Source organism: Pecten maximus, chromosome 2 (assembly GCF_902652985.1).
Source record: "Pecten maximus chromosome 2, xPecMax1.1, whole genome shotgun sequence".
Taxonomy (NCBI): domain Eukaryota; kingdom Metazoa; phylum Mollusca; class Bivalvia; order Pectinida; family Pectinidae; genus Pecten; species Pecten maximus.
The window spans coordinates 35829020-35843773 of NC_047016.1; the positions used below are offsets into that span (position 1 = coordinate 35829020).

General features: G+C 34.2%; 1 protein-coding gene across 1 annotated transcript in view; it reads left to right on the top strand.

Moving 5' to 3' along the window:
- LOC117321911 overlaps window positions 1-4480 on the top strand; it is a 28708-nt gene extending 24228 nt beyond the window's left edge. Inside the window, exons 23-28 of the mRNA XM_033876537.1 lie at window positions 1192-1267; window positions 1371-1613; window positions 2359-2433; window positions 2894-2929; window positions 3255-3338; window positions 3756-4480. Of these exons, the coding sequence (XP_033732428.1) occupies window positions 1192-1267; window positions 1371-1613; window positions 2359-2433; window positions 2894-2929; window positions 3255-3338; window positions 3756-4223 (982 nt within the window). The 3' untranslated portion in view covers window positions 4224-4480. The remainder of the gene's footprint in view (window positions 1-1191; window positions 1268-1370; window positions 1614-2358; window positions 2434-2893; window positions 2930-3254; window positions 3339-3755) is intronic.
- Window positions 4481-14754: the final 10274 nt, after the last annotated feature.

A 14754-nucleotide genomic window follows, 5' to 3' on the forward strand; every position in this document is an offset into this window, starting at 1 on the left:
AAGGTAAATTATGCACTTTGCAGTAATTAGCAACTGGAGAGAACAGAACAAATACATGTATAAAACGTATTCAAGTTACACGCAATGGATAGAACACAGATTCCTTTGGAATGGATGTTGTGTTATCAACAACTGTCTTACGCATCAGGCCGGATCATTTTTGTGTCGCCTTGTAGGTATCACTATTTCGGCGACGGCGGCGTCGTCGTCGTCCGCACAATGGTTTCCGTGCGATAACTTCTAGTTTCCTTAGGCCAATCGAACTCACATTTGTATAGTGCTTCCTTATCAAACTGGTTGCTTTTCATGTTTGAAGGTCCAAGATGAAGTTCACTGATACTATAAATAGAAAAATGTGTTTCCATGCGATAACTCGAGTTTTTCTTAGCCAATCAAGCTCAAACTTCATAAGTATATCCTTACCAAAAGTGCTTGCTTAGATTGCTTTTCGGGTTCAAAGGTCAAAAGTCATTGTAACCATAAATAGAAAATAGGTTTGCTTGCGATAATTTAAGATCCCTTAGGCAAATCAAACGAAAACTTGATTTGTTGCTTGGGATCGCTTTCAGCTTCGATGTTCAAAGAGCAAGGTCATTTAAACTATTAATAAGAAATTGGTTTCCATGTGATAACTCGAGTTCCTTTTGGCAAATTAAACTCAAACTTTGTATAGTGCTTTCGTATCAAAAGTGCTTGATTTTTATTACATCATATAGTGCTTACTGGTTCCTGTATGAAAACCACTTAAATTCTGCATGAAACCTTTTGATTTGCAGAGATTGAAACATATTCATATATGTACGCATGTACCTTGAATAGCTTACTTTTACATTTAGTGGAAAAAATGTGTCACATACCTGTTAATATCATGTTTCTGTCGGACAAATACAACATGACATTAAGAGGAATTCACTGAATCATTCGTGAGTGCATTCATTGCATGGGAATCCATCCGGCAAATCATACAAATCACACTTGGAAAAGATACAATGAATATCCAAGCTGTTGTTTTTAGGTGTTTTTTTTTATATATTTTTATTCATTTCCTAGCTTGCTGCGCAGGCGACACATCAGCTTCCGTGGAATTCTTTTTTTCTGTATGAATAAAGTCAGTATCCACACTAGTTTCTGTTTTGTGGTGTTTAATAGTTCCATATATTGCTTAATTCATTTCTTGTTGGTTTTTCGTAGTGTGAATAACAGCAGCTATATGCCAGGCCTGACTGCAAAAACAATAGTGTTCGCAAGTTTGACTGCCTTCTTAATGGTAAGTAAAGATATTTCAACATTTCTTTTTTCAACAATATATATATATTGATATAATAGCTTATTATATATAAACATATAATGCATTTATTTTCTTTTTCAAGTTGGCTGAAATACTGCTGTGGGTCGGTGTACTGATACAAACATTTGCCCCAGGTTATTTGACATATGGTTTGGTGAAAAAACTCACCGAGGCGGAGCATTGGTTTAACGATCAACACCCACATTTAGGCTACCTCCTCTACGGACTTCTGATCACTATATTTGTCACTGAGATGCTGTTTGTCATAATGCACGTTATCACTATATTCGCAATGAGAACGCATCGAAAGGGATTTATTTATATGGCAAGTACCCGTTACATTAAATATTGACATTGAGATTAAAAAACCTAATGAGTAATATATTTGATTGAAAGCGGTTATGACAGTATGTATGAAATTACTCTCGTAATTAAACATCGATATCATGGCCGTGGGGTTTTAACTGGTAATTGACATCGTAGTCGGAAGACCAAAACTCAGTTTTCAGTGCTTTTGAGTGACTTCGTTATAGAACATAAAAGTTTCCAAGGAAGCTGCATCTTGGTTTGAAATGTTTACTCAAAGATGCTCGTATATCTGAGCAGGAGTTATTGTACAGTACCTGCATATGGTGTGTGTGCCTATTATACATATTTTTTTTCAAAAGTATGAGTCAGGTTTTTTTCAATATCGATAGTGCACATTGTATGGTTGAAATTGATTAAAGCAAAGTCGAAGATAAACGATCAACAGCAACGAAAACGGAAATAATTGAAAGAGGACTCAAACGAAAGGTTTCGAAATGAAGAGCGCTGACCCACACACTCTCAAACCTGGCATTTTATATAAAAAAAATTGATAGGGAATGCAACAAAACAAAACGAAAAAAATCGTTCAAAATAGCGTTTTTGAACAATGTTAGACCTACTAGAAGAATATTGCAAATACCGGCAAATGATAATTTCTATTCATAATTTGTATACACCATTTGTTGATTCATAATTACCTCCCTCGTTGAAAGCACGTGTATCCGGATTCATTTGTTGATTTTGTTTTTGATTTTTTTTAGTCCGTCGTGTTGCTTGCGTTTATGATAATATGCGATATTATCACCCTCTCTCTTGCGTCAGTATTGAATGATAAGGTAAGAAAAAGCTGTTTCTGAAATCGATTGATTAATCAATGTTCATGATGGTGTCTCTTTGATAAGGTAAATTTTACACTAATTCATTTTTTGGTTACTTGGGGTGATCTACAATCGTGTTTCTGACGTTACCAATAATTTCTAAAGGATAATCGATATCTATCATTGATGTGTGATGAAGCATTACATTATCTATGTCGTCATCGCTTATTCCTAAGTTAACCTTCGTTTTTGATGACGAAACCATGATCTAGTCCTTGACTTCATTGAAAAAAAAACGATGTATTAGTAACCATATCTGGGACACTTTCATTTTTATGATATTGTCTGTAAAGGAACTGCTTTTATTCCTGATTCACATCTTTTGTTTCGTCTGATATGATATACTAGTATATGGTATAAGTTCATGTACGTTTCTGATATTAGTTTTGATTAAAATATCTTTTTTAATTTGATGTAGGCTGGCCATAACTGCGAGGATACTTTCTATTGGTTTGTAAGTTATTTCCTCTTTTTTAACACAAGACAACTATAATATCATGAAACAATTCTAAATGCCAAACAGAACACTGCCTTCGAGACCTGGACATGGAATCTTATACGAATGTGATGAAGATTCTATCTGTAAATACAAAAAAAAAAATCAATTAGCTTCAATTTTCTTTTTTTTAATTGTGTACATGATGTATATACGTCATTATCGCCTATTATTCTAGGTGAATTTTCTCTTCATTGGACAACCCTCATAAACATTATCAATGATAGACCAATCCACTTGAATGTACAGTGATATATATTCATACAAAACCGTTTTCTCCCAGGGATTTTGTGATACACAAGCAAGCTCGGTGTTCCTAATGACAGGATTGTTTATCGGATTTGATGTCGTTCATACAGTTTGTTTGGTGAGTAATTGCTGCATTATAACAAAACATGTCAAATCAATTAACAAATTGAGTGAAAATAACCATTTCTTTATTTGTATATCTACCTACCAAGCATATCCTAACTGTCACAAAAAATAAAACAAATATATCATCTGATATATCAAAAGACAAGAAAACTACGATATAATTATCTTCTCTTATGTTTTAATTCAAAATGACCATGTACCTGCTGTGTGACCTACATCAATCACGTTTGACTTGGTTTGTCATGTATGTATGCTTTCCTTTCCTTTACTGTAGAGATATGATAAATCGAATATGTAATACATGTAGTTCTATTTGATTGTCCAATACCATTAACCATATGTTGAAAGAGAGTATCTGGGTATATTTGATTTTTCTTTTCATCAATGAATGGCTTTATCAATGTTACAGTGTGTGTTGATCGCCTTAGCCCTACATCTCAGTAAGATTGCTTCTCCAGTGACGTTAGTGACTCCAGTAGATGGGCTTTCTGGACTTGATACTGTGTCAATATCACAACCCGTCCAACGGTCGTCTATAAGAGAGAACCATGCTGATAATACAATAGCAAATTTTTCGTCAGATCATTCCGGCCATACAACCGGCCGCAAGTCTTCTAAAGCACAGTCAAACACTGAACGTGAAACACCTATTTCCCAACCGCGCACTGGCCGGCGAACATCTATTGCCCAGTCTAATAAAGGCCGTCGAACATCTATAGCTCCGCCGACCACAGGACGCAAAACATCTTTAGCCAGACCGACGAAAGATCGCCGGTCATCAGTTACATCTAATGCTAGATCGGTTGAAGACCAGACTACCTTACCTCATGAAAATGACAACATTGATGACGATGATCTCGAAACAACGTATGCCTGAAGTGAATAACCCATTTGTGTTTGAGAAAAGCCTTAAATTCTATTCATTAGATTACTTTGATTTATCCATTAGCTAAATCGGACGTGGAAAAGTATGTGACTCTTGTGTAGACAATAAAATTGTGCACCTGGACATTATCTTCAGGGTGGGAAATGTCAAAACTTTATAGAGACCAACCAACCAATTGTTTTCCCATAGACTTTAGTGTTAACGTTTTGGAGTATCTCATTCAAATTCTTGAATTCAATATGACAAGTATGGTTTATAACAAATGTTTAGGGTCTGATATATAACCTAATTAAAAAAAAAAAGTTGGGTTCTTCAGCTCAAATTTTCTCCAGGGTAGCCATTTTGAAAATAGGTGAATTTCGCAGTAAAAATTCTCAAAAATCTTAAATGTTTACTTGTTTATTATTATTACGTGAAATTTTGGGGAAAAAATCAATTGGACATACGAAATTTATATCAACATTTCTTATTGATAGTTACCTATCAGGCTACATATCTATTTTCTCACCTCATAGCATACTGGCCAATCAGTGGCTGCCACACATTTTATCCTTGGCTCAACTTTCTATACACAGGGGCTGTTTAAAAAGTATATTTTTTTCAATTTGTTGGTTGTTCCTTTAAACATTGTCATATTTCCATTCCAACCCTATCAAATATCAGCAAATGAAGCTGGTCAGTAAACCTGACAATGGCTCATTTGGTGAAATCGTTATTGATTCAGGGAAATTAATGCCAGGATGAGAAGTTTTTTTTTGCATAAATCAATCTGTTATTTACCGGCATGTTTGTAGTTTTAAAAATGTCACCACATGTTTAGTTTAGTTTGTTCTAGAGGTTTCTTGTCTCTCGCTATAATGACGTAGGACCCTAATAGGAATACTTTTTTATCAACAAAATAATAATAAATATTTCATACTTTGTCAATGTGATACAAATGCTTTGTTTTTAACGAAATTGCCTTAGTTATCAATTTTTCATTCATTAGAAACCGAAGGTCTACTTTGTAAGTTATACAATCCCTTTGTTAGCTGCCAAAAGTAACCAAAATGGCACGTCTGTTTATGAAAATAACTGACAAAATTTTACACAATTTTCATTTTACAGACGTATTCATATTCTTTTTTAATTGTAGTCGTTCGTCAGGTATCTGTTTAACTGTTAATTCTAACTATGTTTTGCCATCTTCGATACTTTAAGAAATACAAAAGGTTACAAGAGCATTTGTTTGTAATCCCTGCAGTATCGAGAAGGGGCCGCGGTGGCCGAGTGGTTAAGGTGTACCGACACTTTAACACTAGCCCTCCACCTCTGGGTTGCGAGTTCGAAACCTACGTGGGGCAGTTGCCAGGTACTGACCGTAGGCCGGTGGTTTTTCTCCGGGTACTCCGGCTTTCCTCCGCCTCCAAAACCTGGCACGTCCTTAAATGACCCTGGCTGTTAATAGGACGTTAAACAAAAACAAACAAACAAACAAACAAGTATCGAGAATAATATTTTTTCTCCAATTTTTTATTATCTTTTTCATGAGAAAAATGCAAGAGACAATCACAAAATTTAATTCAATCGTTTACAATTGTATTGAAGTTTTATTTCTATTACTATTCATTTGTTAATTTATCATCGAATATCTTAAATGTACCGGATTCGGGATGCAGTTTAATATGGGTTCTGTAACGTAATATGAAATGAAAACCTTACCTGTATATAATATTGTATTTCTGCAGTTAAGCTGCCATAAATAACTGCCTTTATATAAGAAAGGATCTACAATGTATGTTCATTGCAGTATCCATATTAATTACAAACGTAAACAATACATAGACACGGGCAATATCAATCGCCAATGATATTAAAGTCAAAGCAAATGTATTCAATGTGGTTGTTAACGTTGTCATGATCTACATACAGCGTCTAAATATGTATGGATACGGGACTATAGATAAACAATAATCATTTATCTTGTAGACTTTTAGAAGGTGCTTCAATGCACAATTACAAATTCCCATTTGGGAAGCATCGAATTATGTTTGTTTAACAGAATATGTTTGTATTCTTTTTCTTTTTTTTTTCTTTTTTTTTTTATTTGCTTTTTGCGTGCGGAATATCGGAAAATTAAAAAACGAAATGTATTTTTCCAACCTAATCTATTTTAACAAGAATACCGCGATGTTGGAACGTAGTGTATCTTGCCGAAAATGACATTAATCACGTAATTACTACCAAATATGGTATCTTTGAAATATTGTCTCTTAATTTGAATATTTACATGCAATTTATTAATGGCCGCCATGCATTAATTTAAAATAGGCATAAGTTTGATATTATATTTGCCTCCCTTGCAGTGTCGAATCTCCATTTATATTGATAAGCATTGTCTCTTCGTAGATCAGCGTCCTTCAGGTAAAAGAGTATAAAGTTTTCAAATAATATCCTCTTTTATTTAAAATTTGTAATTTTCATTACTCTTTACAAATAACAAATAACGTATATATGTTGTAATAAAATATATAACCTGGTATACAAATGTATACAATGGTTACACACCTTTACATATTTATACCTTTAAATAATATCTGAATTTCTGTTTGTTGATTTACCAAATTAATTGAGGAGGCTACTCACTCAAACTTTATCGTATTGAGAATAATTATGTCTTTGTGTTGAATATGTTTTATTTTTATACAATGTTAAATGTGCTATTTTACCAGTTCATGTATACAAGTTTTCATTAAAAGTCCTCATTCCTTAGTTTGCGTTATGAATTTGCTAAACCTGTTTAATATAAGACAGAAGTGAATCATATACAGTCAAACCTGCCTTAGTGATCACTTGAATTAATAGACTCCATCTTACATGTGACCATATTTTTTTGCACTTCAAGCGATATTGACATACAAGTTTACCTGAACCTGGGTTATGAGACCACCTGTTATTTGTGACCTTTTTTATTACCTTCCCTTGAATGTCACTTATGACAGGTTTGATTGTTTTCAAGCGGACTATCCACGACTCTTTCCCTCATGAAAATCACTGCGAGTCATTTTTGTTCCGGTGTACAGCTACAAATTGTTATTAATCATCAAAAACATTGAAATAGAAACATTTACTAACTACAGGTATAAGATTTTGTAATCTATTTTTTTTTCAAAATAAAGGTAGCTAGGGTGTTGTTGAGACCCAACATTTTATAACGTAAATTTCACGACGGTTTGTTTACTAGCTTTAACGTCTGGTCTAAGGTTAGACTGGTTTTGCCGACACTCCTTTTAGTGATGATTGGACGCATAAAGGTGCGTCTAGAATGTATATCCCCCACTGTAATGTTGCTATATTCAATTCACCGTAGTTATTGGGCGAAATTCAAAATTATCTTCTTCCAATAAGAACATATCTTCGCGTCGGTCAACCATGTTGAGGGGATTCACATTTACAATACGCTTACGCTCACCGATAAACGTGTCGTAAAATCCACCAGAAACATTTGTTTAGCTATCACTCATTATACTACGTCGATTTAATTGATAATTGAAATCGAATATCAGCTTTTATACATAAAAAAAGTCATGAAAATAATTACTCGATAGTTTTGTCATGCTCTGATCTGTCATAGGATTGTTTATGGAGTGGTATTACAATGCTATCAAAATGAAGCAGTGAGGATTGACGGATGTTCTGTAAATATTTATTCCATCAAAATTGGGCTCAAATATGTGTGTAAATTTTTTGCATTGATCAATATTAAAAATCCAAATGCAGCTTAGTTCAGCCGTTAAAACAAAGGAGTGTCTCTTTAAAGCCCCAGAGAATAAGTTCTTCCAAGTGGAACGACTTGTTATCGGACTACATACACTGGCTTTGTATCCATTGACAGGTATAAGATGCTACCTGACGTATTCTACCTGACAGAAAATCATTATGTGTTTATGTTCGAGAAACTTGCTTCGACTGGCTACCTACGATTTAAACTTCCTTGTCCTCATACATGTAGGCACAAACTCGCACTTTGTGTTCTCGTCATCGGTTGGAAGTTTTTATGTTTATGTATACCGATTTAGTTCGAGTCGAGATGAGACCTTTACCTATGGCTTCGGATTTGTAGCATAATATGAAGAATTTACTTATCCCAAATCGTCAATAACATTGGTAAGTCAGTTGTTTGATTATTGTACTTTGTTTTTATTTGACAATAAATTTTTCACTACAACGAAAACCCGTCGCGTACCTCGTTCATAGTTGTATTCAGACAATGTCTCTATTGATACATATACACAATATTTATAAGTACACAGTACTTATCCATTGTTTTAATACTTATGAGATTGTATTGTTTAAATGTTTGTTGAAAATCTAGTTTTTTATGCAGCTTTCCTGTTTTTAATTTGATTTTAACTGCGTAATTATAATGATAGTTATATTTTATTTGAACATTGATCTGGTTACCAAGTCTTATATAAGGCTTTGGATGAAATCTAGTTCGTGACGCATATATTATCGACTGTCGAACGACAAAATGTTTAATCATATGTTCGATACCGGTAATCCACTAGATGCATGGCTGAGGGGTAATATTATACCTGTTTTTTTAAAAACAAATGGGGATGTGTATTACGCTAATAACTATAATACAATCACACCTCTGTCTCAACCAGCTGTCTGGGTAAATTATTTATGGCTTTAATTGATTAAAGCCTCAATCATTCTGCCGATAATATTAAACTCATACTAAAAAACAAGCGAGGGTTTCAAAAGCAACACTGGAGTATTGATTATATATTTTCACTTTATTCTTCACTTGAACTTTTTAAACAGTTAAAAGTCGTGTGTTTTGTGCTTTTAATCGATTTTGAGAAAGCATTCCACAGTGTCTAGAGAATACTTAGTAGGACTGTGGAACAAAGTTATATATGTGTAAACTGTTTTAAAGTAATAATCAACCGGTACAACGGAATTAAGGCTAAGTAATCAAAGGGAGCTTAGTGTCTGATATTTTTTATGATATTTCCGGGATTAGACATGGTGAAAATGTATCCCCACTTTTGTTTTCAGTCTTGTTAAAGGATCTTTTGATATAACACTTTTGTATAGGCCTATCAAATTTGGCGGGGAAAATGGTGACCGAGCTACAAGTTTGGCTCAAGTCGTATGTAAATACTATAATATGTCGATAATACCATTCTAATAACAGATACTGTCGAAGATTTACATAAGCAACTTAATGTATTTCACACTTATTCCAATTGATGGCACCTTAAAGTAAATATTTATCAACTAAGATAATGGTCTTTGGTAGAGGGACTGTGTCGCAAGATATACATTTCAACTTTAATGCTAATTGTACAGAAATTGTGAAAAAGTATCTCTGGCTTTATTTCACCCATTATTGCTTCACTCATTTAGATATCAAGCAATTATATGAAAATGGTTTTAAGGCCATGTATTGTGCTATAATAAAATGTAGAAATCATATTCTTTCTCTTCACTCTAAATTAGATTGTATTATATGGCTGTGATGTTTGGTAAGGGGCTTTTGTAACATCAAACTTTTAGAACGAAAATTTTGTAAGCATATTCATTATTTGAAAACATCCACGCCTAACTTTACGGTATAGAGAGAGAATTGGGGAGATTTCCATTGAGTGTAAACATAAAAGTGCGCAAGGTTTGGCTCCAGGCTAAAATGATAGAATTAGCGAATAACAAATTGAGTGGCAAACCGTTTAAGATAATAGAAATTATGGTACACATTTTGCATCATTTTATCTAGCGTCCTTTTTTATTTATATTTTTTTACTTTCTTTCTTTTTTTGTACGTTACCTGTTTCATGAAATTATAATAACGATCCAACAACAATCAATTTATTTAGTGGCGCCCAAATGTTTACGAGAGTTCACATTCACTATTCGGGTAAAATCATCTTTTTATGCGTATACAATCCATACATGTACATCGATAAAAACAAATTCTGCATTACCATTTTATTTTACATTGAAAGGAAAGAAAAATATTGAATATTATATCTGCATTTAAAGAAATAAAAAAAAATAATTTTCTACAGATCACAAAATTAATGAACATATTGTTATTTTTTCTCTGAGACATGTAATCAACTCATTATTGGATTTCAGGTCAGATCGTCACATCATATATGAGGGAGCCCCCGTAGTAGTGATTCGATGCAATATTGAGACACAAGCAGCCATGACAGTAACACATACCGATCCTTTAGCGAAGGGCAGATTTACCAGAGTAGCGCATGCGCTGTTGGTGTGCACCACGTTAGCAAAGGTTTGTTGTTGTTATCGTTCCATTGTTAATATGTGCATGTGTGATTTTTGTTTGTTTGTTTGTGATTTTTTTTTGTAGTTTTTATATTATTTTTTTCACAATTTCATTTTGAGGAACATTAAAAAGGACCTGATACAGAAACAATGGACTTGCGTTCACGAACCAATTTAACGAAACTCATATTTTATCTGTAAAAACCTTATATAGAGACAACCCATGTTTTTAAACTTCAAAAGGTCCCACGGGCCTGTTCTATTTTACTCCTATACTCACTTTACTCCGACTTCTAATATTTTTCTTCTGATTGACGTCATATAACTCTGGGTTACATCCATACATTGTTGCCAATCATTCTTGATAATCAATTCAGTACAGTTAAAATACAGATCACCATTGTATGCTTCGTTATACGCACAGTGCTGATCTGTGATTTAATCTGATTGCCTCAGTTATAGTGTATTTATTTAGATGGAAAAACACGGACAAGAAAAAACCTGATGACTAATACACAGTCGTACCTACTAAATTAATCAGTGAAATGTAGACATTGCTAATGAATGTTTATCAGAAGAAAAAAAAATATATATATATAGATTTTATTTTTATTTTTTTTTAGTTAATTTTATTTCCGGTTTTAACTTATTCCGATCGTTTGAATGTAAATTATTATTATTCTAATAAAACAGGACAGTTTGATGTTACCAAATATACATTTATCCACAGGGTGTAGGAGTGACCAATTTGGTGATAGCCTTCCTAATGGTTGGAGGGAATGGAGTGCTGGCGGATAGTCAAAGGATGGTGTTTAACCAATTTGACGTCTATGGACTTCCACTAGGCGACCTAACAGAAAACATGGCCTTCGTCCTTATTTACATCATGCTACCCCTCAATACCATCTTTGGCCTCATTGGACTTGTGGGTGTTTTATGTAGAAGCAAACAGCTTGTCCTAGTGGTAAGATCGCATGCGTGTGGGTAATAAATAATGGATAGTGTGTATGGGACGTATTATCCGTCATCCACGTAAGTTACAATGTAAAATGTGAATGGGACATATACTCCGTCATCCATGTTGTTACAATGTATAGTGTGTATGGGACATATCCTCCGTCCTCCATGTAAGATACTCCCTGATCCTGTGTAGAAACATCCTCTCTGTCATCTAGTTTAGTTAAGTTTGGGTATTCCCTGATCCCGTGTGGGGATATCTTCTCTGCCATCTAGGTAAGTTTTAGTACTCCCTGATCCTGTGTGGGGACATCTCCTCTGTCATCTATTGATATGTAAGTTATGAAACCCGGGACTTGTATCATGACTCTCAGAGTTCTGTGTGATTACTTTCTGCATGTTTGAGTACGATACATATTGTAGTTGTTGATGAACACTCTACTCCGACAGCATACTGGATCCCTTGTCCTGGCCCTCCTTCTTGACATCGGACTACTGGTGCTCACCTCTATATTGCTCAACGGGGTAAGGGTTTGGACCACTGATGTTTACGTAAAAGGTCTGTTTAATATAATAGATATGTTTTCTTTGAAAATATTCTAAATTAAAACATTTCATAAAAGATTCCAGTGTGTTAAATGCGAGTTATAATTTATTAAAACAATTCTTTATACCACATTACATATCTGGGCGTGTTAGAGTGGAGAACAAGTATACAAAATGACAGTATGTCCATGGGCGATAAACCTAACAAACTCAAAACGGCATCAAGCTAAGCATATCAAATATTTGATGTATTTTAATTCAAATCTTCATAATATCGTATAATCTAAACAATTATCTATAATCTAAACAATAAATATGTTTTGTTTCCTTTCCTCGAGCGGACTGTATTGTAACTTGCGCCATACTTTGTTTCGTACTTTTAGAGTGTTACATTTCAGCGTTGTCTAAGTTAAGTGTATGTGCAATTTACAGCTAAGTTCCTGGGTTCAGGGAAGCTTTGAAAACGCCTTCTCATATTATAGTAGTGCATGGATCAACACCGACCTTAAAACTGCTTGGGACGCCTTGTTTATAAATGTAAGTATACACAAATTATCTTTAAAAAATATGTGTCTTAATATCTGGACAACATCAAGAAATACTATTTTACTGAGAAGATATGTTTTTCATTTGTTGATATAAATGATTTAGTTTTGCTTACAACATGCATTTTCTTTGACTTTAAGATTTGTTTTCAGCCCATAACGCAAAAATATATGTTGCCGTTTGTAACGTCCCTTTTGATTGGCTTAAACAACAGCGTAATAATTTCAAAGGTTCAATTTATAAAAAGTGGATTTCAACAGAGATTTTGTTTAGTAAGACGAATTATAATGGAGCTATAACACAAACAACAGGAGTTTACTCTCATAAAACACCGCTTAGCGGCTTATGCAAAATGAACTCCTTTTTTTTGTTATACATGAGAATATCTTTAAGTTAACGTTTACGATGATACAGCGCCAACAAAGAGTAATTCTGATCGATTTAAAAGAAGAATAGGCTCTGGTAAAGATAAATACATTTTGTTGTTACCACCCTCCAAAAGTGTGAGACTCTTTTTAAATCTAATGTAGAAAACCAATTGCATCATGAACAAAGTATATCGTGCTCCACATCGACCCTGTTGTATTGACTTTTATAATAGGCGATCCCATTTGCGCCTAGGTATATCAATGAAGTTTGTTTCGGTTCCTCCAGTACATAACCTACAGGTACATGCGGCTGCGATCTTACGTACAATCGATTTGGGAAGACCATTGCGAACAGTGAGGAGTCTTTCAAAAAACTGAAGTGTTGTATAATACAAAAATCAATCTTAGTGAGTATGTCACACACTCAATATGCCTATACAAACAGGAAAATGTAATGAAATATGTACATAACGTTTACTAGGTAAGGAAACCATTTTTTTCATATCTTTTGGCTATTGAAATTTAAATCATCTAATGTTCTTGGCCGTTGAAGTATCACGTTGAAGGTTTTTTTTTTTTTTTTTTTTTGTATCAAAATCGTGTAATTAAGATTTGAAGCAAGGAAGACGCCAATAATGGAATATAGATTTGGAAAAAAGAAGAGAAGTAGAAATATGAATATATTCACAGCCAAAATATGCTCCTATGCATACATTATATATTTTAAAGGCAAAACAAAGCTCTTCCGGATTCGAACTCGTTATACTTATATATGTACTCACCGACACAACCATTTAGCCCTCACGACTGATTCATGAAAGTAAAAGGTATAGGGCATCGTGTTAAACTGGTGTGTACACACATACAGAATACCTCTTTTTCCTTCATGAATGTTAACTCGTGTGCCAGTCAAAGATCAACATAACAGGTTACTCTTGTGGGATTATAACCTTAGGTCTAATAAACAGTATTATTTTACTATCTGGACACTGTTTCATTTGTTTGTAGCATCTTTCAACAATAAATGATAATTATACCATGCTTCTACAGAACTCTTACTCCCTAATGGAGAATCAGAAATCAAGTCACTAAATATCTGAGATGAAAAATTACTGTACTGACGATATATGTATATCTTCGTCCTTAGTCCTACCCTTTTAAGCGTCTATGTCACTCAGATGTCAACACTGCCAGACGACAGTCATGGGGACCTCTGGGTCTACAGGAAAGCCGCGATTTCAGTTATTCTAAGTGTGTTTTAATGATTATGTAATAATACAAGTATATCATGGGATTCTGTGCAATAGTCCAGAATATTTTACCTCAGCACTGGTATACCACCGATGTTCTATTGGACTTGGCCTTCGGCCTCGTGCTATAGGACATCGGTCGATTGCCAGTACCTCGTGTCAAATATTCTGGACTATTGCACAGATCACCATGGCATAATTTTTTTAATCTATAACATGTACATATGCAGTCTATATATAGTATTGTCGACGATGTAGTAATGACATATGTGTGTAGTACTTATATGGTAATGCCCCTGCTGAAAATGAAGTACTTATATGGTATTGCCCGTGCCGATATTGCACGACCTGTACTAATGGTGTAGAAGGAAATGACTAACGATTCTGGTAATATATTGACCCGTCTGGTTTTGTTTTAGCTGGACTGTTGCGGTGTGTCAGGGACGAACAACTATTGTGCCGTTGTTGGCACTAAGCCCGGCTGCTGGAACAAGTTCCATACCCCTATGACGGGATATGTTTGGTCACTGTTCTTACTTTTGATTTCCAGTATCGTACTAGACGTAAGAATCA